Raw genomic sequence first — 17,255 nt, 5'->3', positions numbered from 1 at the left:
ATATGTAGTAATAAGCAAGTGAGCCGAATGGGTCGTTAATTACCCAAATTCTTTATTCAAAAAGTTAGACTTAGAGTCACATAGTATTGGCCATATGCTTTTAACTTATGTTACAGTTTTTATTTTATCCTAGCGTCTTTGTTTCAGAAGTAATAGCCGAAAAAACCGTGGTGGGTCGTTTTTGTCCATCGCTGTATCTTTTACAGTTAACGAGATACAGATTAGCTTTTTTGGATATCTAATTTTTGCTGTAAAGTGACCTAGTGTGTTAAACGGCATCAAAATCGGCAAACTTTAAAACTCGTCGTCCCTAATGGGCTAAACAATAACGACTTGATTTAGAAACTAGGCAGTAAAAACTAGATGTGAATTATAAAGGTGCTTAGTGCTGGGTATCTTCTTTTAAAAAACAATAGCCTTTATACGGCCGATAAAAATCAACCACTACTTTCAACGTATCATTCGCGTGTTGCAGGATCAGACTTTACTACTTTAGTACCTGACTCAAATCTTTTGTGTGCGCCACATTTGAAGACAAATAACACTGCAATTAGGCTGAAAATTCCGCCAAGTTTGCAGCCTTTAGGTACTCTCAGGTTTATTCTACAGTCTAGTATATAATGTTTGTTTTTTTTTGTTTTTTTGTGTGTATGTTGCATACGCAATTGTTGAGTTTACACAACAGATAACGTATAATGTTAACCGAGTTTCCTGACAATTGAACAATTGATGATGTATATTTCTAAATTTATCCTCATACAAGTTTTAACAATTAGATGGCCAGGTAGCGCAGTTGGTTAGAACGCCAGCCTTACAATCGTTAGGTTGCGAGTTCAAATCCCACTGTCTGCCTGGTCGTGGGGTGAGCGTCGTTGACGTTCAGCTAAGGATCATGAGTGGTCTATGCAGCACCCGGTCTACTCAGCCGAATACTCGAGAAATCGGGTGTGAGGGTTAAATGAGGAGCTGCACATTGCAGCAAAGTCTCGGGCGAAGAAAGTATGGTACACACTACCTTAACCGTCACTGGCCAAATAAATCCTTCGGCTTCCTGTAATTGGCTGGTTGCACTTGTGTAACAATGTGGCTGTTGGAATACACCGAAGTAAAATAAGTGTCTTGATAAAAAAAATGGGCAGGATGACTGGGGCTAGTTGAGCTAACGAAGAGCAAAATTGAGGCAGAGTGTTCAATATTGTTACTTACAACATTAGATTTCGATGCAGTGTGTTTATAATAGAATATAAATATAATAGAATATAAGCTAAGAATAAGATGCCAGTAATTGAGTTATTATATTATCTAACTATAACTATAATCATAGTTAATGATAATCATGATAATAATCATGATAATCATGATTGGTTTACCTAATCACGTGATAAGGTGCCCCCGTTAACTACCCCGTTAAACATTATGGGAATTGTTAAGGGTGCCCAATTAAGGTGTCGTGTCACGGTGTCACATAATCACCCAGTCAATATTGTTAACGAGATACAGAAAATGCTTGATAACTTCGTCATTTCTAATCCGTTTTGCCTCATGTTTTCAGATCATATGCAACATTTGATAATCTACCGTCTCTGAAAAAATTAGGCGTTCAGCATGTTCAGAGAAAACAATATAGGTGTTTTAATATTGAATGGGCGTGGTCTAAAATATTCGAATTTTCAAATTTTGACGACGGAATCCTCGAACCAGTAAGTACAGTATGCCATCTGCAAAGCAACAGCTCTCAAATATAAAACACGGCGGAGCTATTAAGGCCAACGTATGGGTACTGACTTTTGGCCCACCCTGTATATCTAATCGTGAATAAAGTGACTCGACGTCAAACTGTCGAGGGATTACGATCCAAGATTCACCTTCTTTTGTTCATGATCAATTATCCGTATCGATAGTATTAAAAGTCGCCGCATTAACTTGTCTATGTTACTGAAGGAAGTTGGGACAAGTTCTAAAGAGGAACCCTGATGCGGGACAGGGATATATGGAAGGGATTTCGGGCGTATATCGGACTTAGTTCCGACATAGTAGTAGTAATAGTAGTAGTACATTAACTTGCCATATGATACTGTGTTTTCCTGATTTTAAAAAGTAATACTTTCTTTCTGGTGTTTTTAATGTTAAGTTATGAAAAAAGTTTGACCCTAAGTTATGGGCATGTCGACCTTGTCTCATTGTACTTGGTACTGCTGTGTACCGTGCGTCCTTCACAGCAGTCCTACACACTACACGGCAGTACCAAGTACACAAATCAGATGAATAACGGTCGATGGTGCGATAAGGTGCAATATTAGATCAACAGTGCGATTCCGCAGGGATTCCGCACCCACCGCTTGATTAGATTATAAAATTTATGCTTGACAGCTGAGCCATGGTATATGGTAATTGGTAACAGTACGATTAGGAATATGTCATATAAATCGATAATTGAAATCATGTGATCTTTTTTTGAAAAAGGCTTAAATTATGGTCCATAATCTCCGGTATTTACTTCGGCAGCAAAAATTTCTCAAAAAGTCTTCTTTCTGTTGTGTCATACCTGAGAAACGAGTAAATATTTTTTCGGCAGTTGTGGCTCGTTTATAGTTATTGGGTAATAAACGAATACAGTATTAGATTAGCTTAAGGGGGGGGGGCCAATGGATATTTTTTTGTGAAACTTGATTTCGAGATAGCAGTTGACCAACAAACTAAGACCAGTGACCGAACTTTTGAGGGGGTCCCGGACCCCAACCGCCAAACGGTGCCCGCGGGGCAGCCACGCCCATATTTGGTCCAAATTAGGCCCAATTTAGCCAAATACTCTGAACATGCCCAAAACCCAAATTTTAGGTGCTCTACTTGTAGCTAGTGGTCTCCTGAACTCGTATATGAAATTTCATCAAGATTGGACAAAAAATGACTGAGTTATGAGCCAAAAACCATATGCCCATATTTGGGCATACGCACCAAATTTGGTAGATTTCGTCCCATAAATTGGTCAAATATCAATATTTTTCACTGAAACTTACTTTACATGAAAGGTAAGCCTAAACTACATATTCTCTGTAAGTTATAGCTTTATATCTGTTTAAATGTGGATACTAAGGCGAAAAGACCACAAAAAATGAACTAAATTGCCCATATCTTGGTTCGCGATATTCGCAGAATTGATCTCATTAAAATTGTAACAACTCAATCAGTTTTCAAAATTTTTCCATGAAATTTTCGGAATCGACTCGAAATCGCATTTCCACCTTAGTTTGAGAACAGATTTTTGATTAAGGCCTCAAAAAAAATTTGGCGGCCAAATTCTGAATTTCTCCGGGAAAATTTTGGAATTTGGCCGCCAAATTTTTTTGGAGGCCTAAATCAAAAATCTGTTCTCAAACTAAGGTGGAAATGCGATTTCGAGTCGATTCCGAAAATTTCATGGAAAAATTTTGAAAACTGATCGAGTTGTTACAATTTTAATGAGATCAATTCCGCGAATATCGCGAACCAAGATATGGGCAATTTAGTTCATTTTTTGTGGTCTTTTCGCCTTAGTATCCACATTTAAACAGATATAAAGCTATAACTTACAGAGAATATGTAGTTTAGGCTTACCTTTCATATAAAGTAAGTTTCAGTGAAAAATATTGATATTTGACCAATTTATGGGACGAAATCTACCAAATTTGGTGCGTATGCCCAAATATGGGCATATGGTTTTTGGCTCATAACTCAGTCATTTTTTGTCCAATCTTGATGAAATTTCATATACGAGTTCAGGAGACCACTAGCTACAAGTAGAGCACCTAAAATTTGGGTTTTGGGCATGTTCAGGGTATTTGGCTAAATTGGGCCTAATTTGGACCAAATATGGGCGTGGCTGCCCCGCAGGCACCGTTTGGCGGTTAGGGTCCGGGACCCCCTCAAAAGTTCGGTCACTGGTCCTAGTTTGTTGGTCAACTGCTATCTCGAAATCAAGTTTCACAAAAAAATATCCATTGGCCCCCCCCCTTAAACAAGAAAAACCTCGACAAAGTTATATCATCAAATTAAGAAAGTTCGAAGATTTAGGGTTTCGATGTTCACCCAATTCAGATGGTCCACAAAGAGGAGCTAACAGGGTTGAAACTATAAACAAATAAGCATCCTGCAGTACTCACATTGCATCAGTTCTCTGTCTAAGTCTGGACTCCAAAGTGTTAAGCTGAGTCTGAAGGGTGTCGTTGTGTTCGCTTAGTTCATCTGATGTTCTTTGCAGCTTCCGTATCTGATTATTCCGCATATCCACCTGACCAGGTATTACCAGTTAAATTATTATTAATAGACTTATGGGCAACGTGTGGGCTTGGTTTTGAGGTTGAGAAAGCATACAATTTTTGTGAATGCTTAACAACTTTAAGCTACTCGGACACGCGGTAGTTATAACCACAAAAAATGATATTTTGCAAATAATGTTTTAAAATAAATGATCTATACGTAACGTATCATAATACTAATACTATAAGTATAATATAACCAAGATCTAATTATTTCGCTAGACAGAAATTGTGGGAATTGTTAATCAGAAAGAAACTTCCAAAATACTCTTAGTCTAACTATTTTGTTGTCTCTTAAAAATTGATTAAATTTCACAATTCTCAATCCCTGAGAATGGTCCCCTAGTCCAAGCTGGCAACATTTGATTGAATGTTCAGCTACCTATTTTTACCACGTTATTATAAGTTGAGCAATAAAGAGCAGTCCTTGTGACGTAACTGAAAGAAGGATACAAAATTACTACAAATCGTGACCAGATTTTACACAAGGATTACACTACGAATTTACTTGTTAGGATTTGTATTAATGGATCGTTTCCGAAAATGTCCCCTTGACACACCGTGCCGTTTAAAATAAATAGATAGCGTTTAATGTCTTATACATTTTTGAAACTGCACCCTCGCCTTGTTTTTCTCTTTAAGTTTAACATAAAGTTTATTTTAAATATAAATATAGCCTAATCAAATTACAAATTTCAATATAGTATCTTAATCAAGCCTATGATATTATGTTGTAAATATTTAAATATCTTCCATCACCCTCAGACAACCCCAATAAACCCCTCACCACCCTTCCTCATCATTAATTAAATACAAAGTTTTAAACAAGGGACAGTTAAAAACAACGCCCAAGTTTAATCTCCTAAAACAAATAACAAAATGTTAAAACTTCGCGTTATTTTCTGCAAATATCATATATTATAACTTTGTATGAAAAGCATTAATACAGCACTCTAGCTGTATTCTACGTGAAATGGTCAGGTTTCTCGGATACCACCATAGCCCATAATCGAATGCATTATTTGATAATAATTTTATCTAACTCATTGCTCTGAAGCTAACACATCGGTTAAAAGTATAGCCGTGGTCAATCATCAGACATAATTGATTTTAAGGGTTAACCCTATTGTTGTGCTATTATATTTACCCTATTTATAGATTCCGTTTGTCTGGTCAATACGGTGGTATGAGTGGGGAAGTTCTATTCTTTTTATCTGATGTAAATAATAAGAGTAACCATATTTAATTTTAATAACCATATTTAATTTTAATTTATTTGGTTTATTCGTGTATTTCAGCATAGTACATAAAACCCGATTGATGCAATAAATATATCGGCTTGAATTTCGTTAATTTCGGATACGGCCATAATGCTCAAGCATTCATATACAATAATCGGCAAGTTTCCATAAACGATATTTTATGATCGTCGCCGATAATCGCTTATTGAGCGCTTTTTCGGCGCTTTTTAAAAAAAAACCGTTTACAATCGCTTTTTTTACGATTATAAACGGTTCAAAAAAAATCGCTTATAATCGACTATAATTGGTGTCATAATTCAAAAAAGCGCTTTTTTGAATTTAAAAGCGCTTATAAGCGCTTTTAAGCGCTTACTAGCGTCGCTGAGCGATTTGAAAGCGGTTTTCCAGTAGGATTGGCGCCAAAAACGGGTGGATAAGCGGTTGGCCGGATAAGCGATTCGTAGGCGCTTTTTTGAACCATTTATAAGCGATTATAAGCGCTTATAATTGGGGTGCAATTTAGCTGTTTGTAAAGCGCAAATAAAGCGCTTATAAGCGCTTTTAAAATTGAGTCAGGAAAACGCTATATTACATCTTATAACCGCTTATAATCGATTATAAGCGTTTTTTTAGAAATCGCTTATAACGGCTAATTCATCGCTATTTCACCGCTTTTACCGCTTTTCCTATCATCCATGGCCAGGTGAGCAGGAATTAAAAAGCGATTATAAGCGCTTTTTCGATGCTGCCCCTAGCCTGGTCGGAACGGGGTAGTGCCCGGAATTTAAAAGCGCTTATAAGCGATTTCTCAATTCCCCTTAACCTGGTTGGAACTTTCATGTGCTTTTCTGAGCAACCTGGGGTGCACCGGCAGAGTCAGGATTTAAAAGCGCTTATAGGCGCTTATTGCTTATGATCGCTTTTCTACCACTTTTCCTATCACCCATGGCATGGGTTGGCAAGAATTATAAAGCGCTTATAAGCGTTTTTCAATGCTGCCCCTTACCTGGTCGGAACGGGGGAGTGCCCGGAATAAAAAAGCGCTCATAAGCGCTTTTTAAATGCTGCCCCTAACCTGGTCGGAACTGGAAATCAGAGTGCCCGCTTATAAGTGCTTTTCTGAGCAACCTGGGGTGCACCGGCAGTTCACCTAACCATGTGCTTTCGCGCCACTGCGGGCGCGCTTGTTTCACAAGTCAAGAAAGAGGCGGGCGCGCGCTACTGCAAGCGCAAGGGCTCTGGATAGAGCAACACCGGCAGAGTCAGGATTAAAAAGCGCTTATGATCGCTTTTCTACCGCTTTTCCTATCACCCATGGCCTGGTTGGCAAGAATTATAAAGCGCTTATAAGCGTTTTTTCAATGCTGCCCCTAACCTGTTCGGAACGGGGGTGTGCCCGGAATTAAAAAGCGCTTTTAAACGATTTCTCAATTCTCTTCAACCTGGTCGGAACTGGAGAGTGCCCACTTGCATGTGCTTTTCTGAGCAACCTGGGGTGCACCGGCAGAGTCAGGATTTAAAAGCGCTTATAGGCGCTTATGATTGCTTTTCTACCGCTTTTCCCATCACCCATGGCCTGGTTGGCAAGAATTATAAAGCGCTTATAAGCGTTTTTTCAATGCTGCCCCTAACCTGGTCGGAACGGGGGAGTGCCTGGAATTAATAAGCGCTTATAAGCGATTTCTCAATTCCCCTTAACCTGGTCGGAACTAGAAATCAGAGTGCCCGCTTATAAGTGCTTTTCTGTGCAACCTAGGGTGCACCGGCAGAGTCAGGATTTAAAAGCGCTTATAGGCGCTTATGATCGCTTTTCTACCGCTTTTCCCATTACCTAACCATGTGCTTTCGCGCCACTTTGGGCGCGCTTGTTTCACAAGTACGTCGCGTCTTGCTCTATCCAGAGCCCTTGCGCTTGCAGTAGCGCGCGCCCGCCTCACGGCGGTAAAAAGGGCTCTAGCCATGAACCCACCCAACGATTTCGGCACCACTGTACAGTGGTGCCAAAATTACCCGCGCTTTTGTCCTCATATCCGACGCCGCGCGTGTCGTTTTAGTCATTTCACATTTGTTAGCCGCTTTGAATAATTTGTGTTCGACAAATTTCTCGTTGGATAAGATTTGAGATTAATATTATCAAATTTTCAGAAAGCTCAGTTAGTTGTACTGTATTGTTTTTTTACACTGCCGAATGCCCATGATTCTCGAAAACACTCAAACTTTCTATTCTTGTTAAATTCTTTTGTGTTAAATTATAGATACTATACTTTTCTTGACTTGTGAAACAAGCGCGCCCGCAGTGGCGCGAAAGCACATGGTTAGGTGAACGTCGCGTCAAGAAGTGAGTGCGCGCGCTACTGCAAGCGCAAGGGCTCTGGATAGAGCAAATGGCACCCAGCTAGTGAGGCGAAACCCACTGATCTTTCCAAAAAGGTATGACAAATTTGGTATTGTGAAAATTCTCACAGTCTTTAGAAAACAGTGTTACAAAAAAATTTTAAAATCTGAGCAAGTTTATTTTATCGTCCACCCCTAATCCAGAGCCGTTGAGCTTTGATCTAGCCGCCAACCCTCCATCGATTTTGGCAACCATATATTGGTTCCCAAAATTTCCCGCACTTTGCAATTTCTGCAGTAGGGGTAATTAGGTATAAACTACAGTACAGCTGTACTTATATATTATATATTATATAATAATATATATATATTATGTATATATTACAATCACATTCACAAGCATGCAAGCTCACCTGGTCCAATGAGCCTAGCGGGAAACAGAAAACGTTTTAATTAGTTTGTTAAACGAAGTGTCGTACGTCACCTTAAGATCGGGTGACAGGGTGCTTACAATTCGCATTACTGGGCGGCGCTCAGCCAGTCATTCTGCATTCCGCCAAATCTTTATTCGTCCTGAGTGAATTACGACTTTCATCGCCCTAAAAAAGTGCGAATGCTCATTGGACTAGCATTCACGTGATCGTTCAGAACCAATTACAGCCGCGCAAAAGATCACGTGCACGCCAACTACCAATAAAAAAGAAGTGACGTATGCACTACAAGAGCCGCGCGCTGAGTTAGATTGTAAAATCTGATTATTTGATTGTAAAATCGCATAAACACGCCTATTTGCGCGTTTTAGAGGGTTTAATTACGCCAGGCTATGCTTATGAACATACTAGCTTGGGGTCACCTGGTAAAATTCGCGCCACTTGTTTCACAAGTAAAGAAAAGCATCAAGTCGCCTTCGTGCGCGCGCCCGCAGTGTTCATGTTGCCACGCGCGACACCCAATATAAAATTGCTTAGATCCGTGCCCAGGCTGCAAGCATTTTTTCGCACAAGTACCGCCTCTGTGTCACCGGGAGGTGGGGCGCCACTGCAAGCGTAAAAACCCGGGTACTTAAACATTAAAGAAATCCGATTATTTAGAGAGTCAATGTTAACGCGCGCCGTATTTGTGCAACTTAGAATTTTTTAGCGCTAATTTCGGCCAGCACAATTTTCTTCAAACAAATAGATATTAAGTATCCTTCCCGACCTCCGATTGCAACAAAAATTGGTAAGCTTACTCATAGACTTACAAGGAAAGTGTCCGAAAAGTTTAAAGCATATCCAACTATCAGACATTATGTTACAGCTAAAAGCAGCGTATTTTGCCCCATTTTTATCACTATATCAACTCCAATATCCACCACATTTTTCGGACAGTTGTGAAAGCCCTATTGGAAGGTCGTCGCCAATTTTCAGAATGATCTCATTCAAGGAACTGAAGATATATCCAAATAATACGACAAAAATCAACGAATTTGGTCAAATTTGGTCAAATTACGCAACTTTTACAGCTAATTTTGCTCCAAAAGCCGCGCACCATCAAATATGGCACCTAGGCGAAACTCACTGATCTTTCCAAAAGGGTATGACAAATTTGGTATGGTGAAAATTCTCACAGTCTCTAGAAAACAATGGTACACAAAATTTTAAAATCCGAGCAAGTTTATTTTTATGGTGCACCCCCTAATAAGCGGGCACTCTGATTTCCAGTTCCGACGTACCAGGTTAGGGGCAGCATTTAAAAAGCGCCTCTGAGCGCTTTTTAATTCCGGGCACTCCCCCGTTCCGACCAGGTTAGTGGCAGCATTGAAAAAGCGCTTATAAGCGCTTTCTAATTCTTGCCAACCAGGCCATGGGTGATAGGAAAAGCGGTAGAAAAGCGATCATAAGCGCTTTTAAATCCTGATTCTGCCGGTGACCCCAGGTTGCACAGAAAAGCACTTATGGGCAATTCCACCGTGACGGACACCACGATTATGCCATTTTTTAAAGTTCAAACGAATTTTGTGCTCAGGATGTTGCTTCTTTATCAGCTTAAACTATTTATTAGTCCACATTTAACCTTTCTATAGGTTGTGTGAAAATTTCAGACCCCTACCATTATTACTTTCTGAGATAGCACCCCTGTGACGGACGCGACTTGAATATGACACTTTTTTTGGGTGTCTACTCAGAAGGTACCCGAATCTATCTCAAAACGTTTTCTATTATCTCTAATTTGGACATGCAGTGATAGAAAAAGGTTTAGGGATTTCTGAGATACCATTTTTTTGGAGATTGCTCAGTTTTTGTTTGCGTGGCGCCATTTTCAAATTGTGACGGACGTGACTGTGACGGACACACGTTTTTTAAAAATTTCTCCAAATCTTCTATTTGACACTTTTATCTTGTTCAGTGACCTTCATTCTATGTTCATGCCAATTTTTAGGCCGCAAGTACTTCCACGAGGTCTGCAATAGCCAAAATCGTCCATTTTGGGCATACGCGAGGGTATCAATCTAGGGGCAGCAATTATTTCTCTACTTGAACAAATTTATAACTCTGGTAAAACATTCATCTCTGTTCAACACATCACACTGTTGAGACCATCTCCCAAAAGTTTCATTACTTTAGTGTTTAAAATGTGGAAGATATTGAATTTTTACTTCAAAAATATGCGAAAATAGGGTAAAGTCCATTTTTTGTGCCTTTTACCCCTGAAAAAGGTTAAGGCAAATAAAATGGCAAAACTCAGTAAATTCAATTATTGAATTGCATATGATGTTATTTGATAGTCTAGTCAACATAGTCAAACCTTATTTGACTTCAATTTGTCCTGGTTTTAGTCAAAATAGTGGAAATATGGATAAAAATGGCTATAAGTGAGCCGTACGCCCATATATGGGCATATACAAAATTATACACAACTCAGTCATTTTCTGTCCAATTTTCGATTTGACAACACCGTTTTGTTAAGGACGGTATCAGCTTTAACAAAACTGCATTTAAAGTCTGTTAAAAGATCTTTTGGAGCATTTTCAAAAAATGTGACGGACGCGACAAGTTGGGACCCCCCTTCCAAAATTTTTATCTTAAAAGATACAAGCCAGATAATTTTTACGGTACTCCCTTACCTTCAGAAGAGATAGGTTACAGTGGTTTTTTGAATATAAATAGCACTATGTGGCTCTGAAAAAACTTTTTTGCTTAATTTTGTGACGGACGCGACACCATCTTTGTGGAAATTTTTTAGAAAAAGTATTTGAGTAACGGTTTTGAAACTTTGCATAGCTCTCATTCTTATGCCTATGCTTAAGTGTATGAAATTTCATAGAGAAATATTGCTGCATACCCAAACTATGGCCCTTTGAAAATTTGAATGATTTTTGTCATTTCCGAGTAGTGTTCCTTTGAATGAGAAAAATCAAAAGTTAATGCAATATGAAACAAAAATCTTTTGTTGACCTGTAAGGTTAAGAGTCTAATGAACATATTTTAACCAAAATTAGGTGCCTATCTTTACATTTTTCATTTTCACCAAGTGGAACCTTACCGTGGAATTGCCCTTATAACTATAAGCGGGCACTCTGATTTCCAGTTCCGACGTACCAGGTTAGGGGCAGCATTTAAAAAGCGCCTCTGAGCGCTTTTTAATTCCGGGCACTCCCCCGTTCCGACCAGGTTAGTGGCAGCATTGAAAAAGCGCTTATAAGCGCTTTCTAATTCTTGCCGACCAGGCCATGGGTGATAGGAAAAGCGGTAGAAAAACGATCATAAGCGCTTTCAATTCCGGGCACACCCCTGTTCCGAACAGGTTAGGGGCAGCATTGAAAAAACGCTTATAAGCGCTTTATAATTCTTGCCAACCAGGCCATGGGTGATAGAAAAAGCGGTAGAAAAGCGATCATAAGCGCCTATAAGCGCTTTTAAATCCTGACTCTGCCGGTGCACCCCAGGTTGCTCAGAAAAGCACATGCAAGTTCCGACCAGGTTAAGGGGAATTGAGAAATCGCTTATAAGCGCTTTTTAATTCCGGGCACTCCCCCGTTCCGACCAGGTTAGTGGCAGCATTGAAAAAGCGCTTATAAACGCTTTTTAATTCCGGGCACACCCCTGTTCCGAACAGGTTAGGGGCAGCATTGAAAAAAAGCTTATAAGCGCTTTATAATTCTTGCCAACCAGGCCATGGGTGATAGAAAAAGCGGTAGAAAAGCGATCATAAGCGCCCATAAGCGCTTTTAAATCCTGACTCTGCCGGTGCACCCCAGGTTGCTCAGAAAAGCACATGAAAGTTCCAACCAGGTTAAGGGGAATTGAGAAATCGCTTATAAGCGCTTTTAAATTCCGGGCACTACCCCGTTCCGACCAGGCTAGGGGCAGCATCGAAAAAGCGCTTATAAGCGCTTTTTAATTCCTGCTCACCTGGCCATGGATGATAGGAAAAGCGGTAAAAGCGGTGAAATAGCGATGAATTAGCCGTTATAAGCGATTTCTAAAAAAAACGCTTATAATCGATTATAAGCGGTTATAAGATGTAATATAGCGTTTTCCTGACTCAATTTTAAAAGCGCTTATAAGCGCTTTATTTGCGCTTTACAAACAGCTAAATTGCACCCCAATTATAAGCGCTTATAATCGCTTATAAATGGTTCAAAAAAGCGCCTACGAATCGCTTATCCGGCCAACCGCTTATCCACCCGTTTTTGGCGCCAATCCTACTGGAAAACCGCTTTCAAATCGCTCAGCGACGCTAGTAAGCGCTTAAAAGCGCTTATAAGCGCTTTTAAATTCAAAAAAGCGCTTTTTTGAATTATGACACCAATTATAGTCGATTATAAGCGATTTTTTTTGAACCGTTTATAATCGTAAAAAAAGCGATTGTAAACGGTTTTTTTTTTAAAAAGCGCCGAAAAAGCGCTCAATAAGCGATTATCGGCGACGATCATAAAATATCGTTTATGGAAACTTGCCCAATAATCCTTTGTTTTGAAGTATATTTTTTGTAAGAGATTGTGTCTTCTGTCTACTGCCTAAAATCATTAATACATTTGGCTGGATTATCAAGAAGTCTAAATGTTAGCTCTTTATTCTGACATTTAGACTTTCAATCGAATATTCATTAATCGAATATTCATTAATATTCGTCTTTCCTAGATTAAAGAGCTAACATTCAGGACTATTCATCTGGAGTGACACGTTTTGAAAAAGAACTGTTTAGTCCAGTAGAGGAGGTTTTTAGGTGAGTTAGTTTAAAAACAGAGAAAATCTTATAATCTTATATTTATAGATTCCGTTTGTGTGGTCAATACGGTGGTATGAGTGGGGAAGTTCTATTCTTTTTATCTGATGTAAATAATAAGAGTAACCATATTTAATTTTAATAACCATATTTAATTTTAATTTATTTGGTTTATTCGTGTATTTCAGCATAGTACATAAAACCCGATTGATGCAATAAATATATCAGCTTGAATTTCGTTAATTTCGGATACGGCCATAATGCTCAAGCATTCATATACAATAATCCTTTGTTTTGAAGTATATTTTTTGTAAGAGATTGTGTCTTCTGTCTACTGCCTAAAATCATTAATACATTTGGCTGGATTATCAAGAAGTCTAAATGTTAGCTCTTTATTCTGACATTTAGACTTTCAATCGAATATTCATTAATCGAATATTCATTAATATTCGTCTTTCCTAGATTAAAGAGCTAACATTCAGGACTATTCATCTGGAGTGACACGTTTTGAAAAAGAACTGTTTAGTCCAGTAGAGGAGGTTTTTAGGTGAGTTAGTTTAAAAACAGAGAAAATCTTATAATCTTATAATCGGAGCTTTTATTGAAGAAGAACTAAACTGAACTATCGTCCAGGCTTGTAATAAATGTAAAGGTCTGAGGAGGTAATAACTTGTGTTGTGCTAGTAATGGCTAAAGCAATCTACTTTACTTAAAGGCAGTATTACCTTTATATATTTATCGATTAGTCATTTGAATTTGTTAGCCTCATCAAAACTATCGAACTATTATTATAGTATGCCTTTTATTTCTTGGAAATTGAGGTTAACATATTTTCTCAATAATTTAATCTTTTGGCTACCACTTTTAAAACCCAACTTCTCCTACAACGATTTAAAAAAATTTGATTCTCACTCTTTTTAAGAGGTGAACTGTTTACAGTTTCATGATGTGCACTCATGGTTAACCTCATATCTCAGTTTTGGAGTCAAAAATCAAAAATCGCTACATATTTCTTTTGGACAATACCTTGACGAACACTGGTGCTAAGTTACAAGTTCTCAAGTCGTAAACTGTAAAAAAATATAATAAAAAATATATAAAAAAATAGACGTTACTAAAGTTAGAGTTTAGACAGCATGTTATGATGATTTAATGACTAATAAATAATCTCCAAATACCTCATCTTCCCGCTGAGCGAGTTCCTTTTTGAGATCCTCGACCCTCTTCCTCAAGTTGTAAACCTCGTCCTCTATTACCTCCAACCTCTTCTGGCAGTGATCCAACTCTCCCGTCTGGAATAGAAAGCATCATTATAGTCCCATTAGTTGAGTTCTTAATAGCATCTAAATGATGTTCCTGTCTTATAATAATGGCAGATCCATTTAATTGAACACAAATTGAACTGTACACCTGAGAGTATGTGGTTAATATTCATGAAATGTCTGTGGTAAGATCGCCGGACGTTAGACTTAGAGAGATAATTGTCCAGCTTGGATACGTTTGCAATAGTTAAACTGCAGTTTCACCAGATACCAGCTACCAGGTCTACCGGTCAACCTGTATTTTTATCGCTGTTATTATAAATAGAGTGTGAGTAATTCACAAAATGAGGGTGCGATGTCTGACCATAAGATATATATTATATATATATATATTATGTTATATGTATTTATTATATACTCGCTTAACATGAGGCGCATATCACGACTTAGGACTAGTTTGAGGTTTGGATCACAGTTCACATTAGCACCCTGGTGTATACTGCAGACCCTGAATAGCACCGAAAAGGTGTTTTTCCTTTCTCGTAATGCCACTAAGCATCAGCAGGTATATAGTAGGTAAAACAAAGGAGGTCAACTTGGCCATGGTTCAAGCATTTAAATTCTATTTGCGTTGAGATTTTGGCCGTAAAACTTCATTACCGCCCCTTGAGCAAATATATAAAGATATTTAAATTCTAATTTTGCCCGCGAACTTATGATCAAGTTTTGTAACGGATCATCAAGCTGATAATATACATTTATAACACAAAATACTTTTCCTTAACTTTCGCAATTGCGCGATATCCCTCGCACGATGTTGGGGAATTATCTCGCACACCTCTCATTGGTAAATGTATTAGGTATATTAGCGCTCCAACTGATAGTAAGTAACTGATAATCACTAGTATATAGGATCGGAGCCGACAAGCAGGAGCTATGTTAACAGCTGCTACAAGGGTTAAATTGCTGGAGTTGTTCTAGAAAACACCCAGTATCCTCATATTGTGCTGTTCTACAATTGTTTGTTTGTTTGTTCACAAAGCTCTCGCGAAGTCGTTAGACACTGTGTCTTAAGTCTTTCTTTGAGTTTGCCTATCCCTGTTTAAACTATGGAGAAATAAAAGTGACTTTTACAATTTTACACTTTTATCACTTTTTGTCAACGAGGGTCAACACAACTCCCTCCCTTTTTTGGTTCAATTTAGTTGTCGCCCATCCCCAACATTATCTTTTAGTATATGCAATTATGTACCAGGTATAATGAATAGCTACGACATACATGATAATACATTCCTGTTAGGGTCCGTTTATGTAAATTAACACTATTGTAACATGGTAACATGGTGAAATAATTGAAACTTTTAACCAGTAGTTACCTTTTCAGACAGCTGCTTCTTAACTCGGGTGTGAGCAGTTTTTAGCATCTCCAGCTCCTGTAATTTAGAATATATAATGAACATTTGAGAAGTTCCTTTTGTTGAAATATTCATATAAAACTTAATAGGAAATTGATATTAACATCCTTTTCACGAGGTCATTTGCAAATCAAATACTTAAAGATTAAAAGTTCAGTATAAGAGTGTGTAGACTAGTGATTGGGCACTGAAAACGAGCTCGATAGTAAAACAGCTGGCATGTTTATTGTTTAATAAGAGTCCACCTCCAATAATACAAGTCCTTTATCTAGGCCCTTTAGTTATAGAACTGGTAATATCCATCCTAACATATTATATCAGTTATAATTATCAGTTTATATCAGTTGCAACCAAAGTTTTCGTACCTTGTTCCTTTCGTAGATGTCAGCTTGCAAGGTTTTGTATTCTGGGGACGCCAACGGGTTCGTGTTCCTCCGAGCGATCGTTTCTTCAGCTTCCTAAAATAAAACAGTTATATCTTCTCTTCGCTAATTAAAGTAGACTTCTATCTAGAGCACCATGGAGCGGATAATAATCATGAAGTGTCGGAAGCATGCACCATGCAGATCCCTGGACTATCAGAGCTTATCGGGTGATGATAATTGCTATGCTATGTCGGTGAATAAATTTGTTGGCAAATGACATATTGTCCAGCTGCCTGAGTCCCTATTTCTCCAATGTACCGCGTATTATTTTATATAGCTCCGTATCTCTGTAGTTTGAATAAAGATTTTGTGCCTGAATCTGTCTTTTCACCATTTCACGTTGGTACGAGTGGCGAATGACAAGTATTATGCTATACCTATTGAGGTAAAGTAAAGGGAAGTGAGCTGAGCCAGATAGCAATTCGTTAATAGTTAGATTTAAACAACTGAGCCTCATAAGTCTGAGTATTTCTTTTCATTATTAAGCCAAGTAACAAGACTGCAGATACTCATCTTCAGTATTGCACAACAACTCTCCCGGCCGTTGTCTGCAAGGCAATACTTAGTGGGTAGATACGATGCTATACTGCGTACACACAACGCAAAAGTTAAAACGTGACCCGGGAATAGGAAACAGATATTGTCTTGTAATCTGGTTTACCTTTATCAGACATTTTTCTGCGAGTAAAATTGCCTGTTGCTTTGGAAGCGGAGCTAGTTATTCATATCGACCACGTGTTGATACGATGTCTACAAAGCAATATGATGACTGATGAGTGTAGATGTGATGCTGTAGAAAATTACCCGGGAATTTTATAGATATTATCACAGACTTGTTCACCAGTTTACCTTCGTTATAAGCATTTCTCTTAGAATAAAATAATCTTATGTTTAGAAAGCAGAGGTTTTCACATCGCCACCAACCGTAAGATCGGTTATTTAACCTAGGTCTAGGTCCCAGTGCAGGGCGGCCGTCATTTGAAGACTAATAAATTACCGTAAGGAAGAGCAAGCTTAGTCATGTTTGTAGGATGGTATTAATTTTGCCAAAGATTTTTTTCCCTGCTCTTGC

General features: G+C 38.4%; 1 protein-coding gene across 7 annotated transcripts in view; it reads right to left on the bottom strand.

Moving 5' to 3' along the window:
• The window catches only part of LOC134815900 (coiled-coil domain-containing protein 102A-like), a 90,904-nt gene that overhangs the window by 1,731 nt on the left and 71,918 nt on the right, over nt 1-17,255 (bottom strand). For 4 of the 7 annotated variants that reach the window (XM_063824523.1, XM_063824555.1, XM_063824548.1 and 1 more), the window contains exons 10-13: nt 16,124-16,216; nt 15,720-15,776; nt 14,260-14,373; nt 4,140-4,267 (exon numbers count right to left, since the gene is read on the bottom strand). In XM_063824523.1, coding sequence (XP_063680593.1) covers nt 4,140-4,267; nt 14,260-14,373; nt 15,720-15,776; nt 16,124-16,216 — 392 coding nt within the window. Of the gene's footprint in view, nt 1-2,497; nt 2,546-4,139; nt 4,268-14,259; nt 14,374-15,719; nt 15,777-16,123; nt 16,217-17,255 lie in introns of all 7 variants that reach the window. The other 3 variants (XM_063824515.1, XM_063824507.1, XM_063824540.1) reach the window with 1 other exon arrangement.

This window comes from Bolinopsis microptera, chromosome 1 (genome assembly GCF_026151205.1).
Source record: "Bolinopsis microptera isolate Bmic1 chromosome 1, MBARI_Bmic_1.0, whole genome shotgun sequence".
NCBI lineage: Eukaryota > Metazoa > Ctenophora > Tentaculata > Lobata > Bolinopsidae > Bolinopsis > Bolinopsis microptera.
This window is presented reverse-complemented; position numbering and strand designations above follow the sequence as displayed.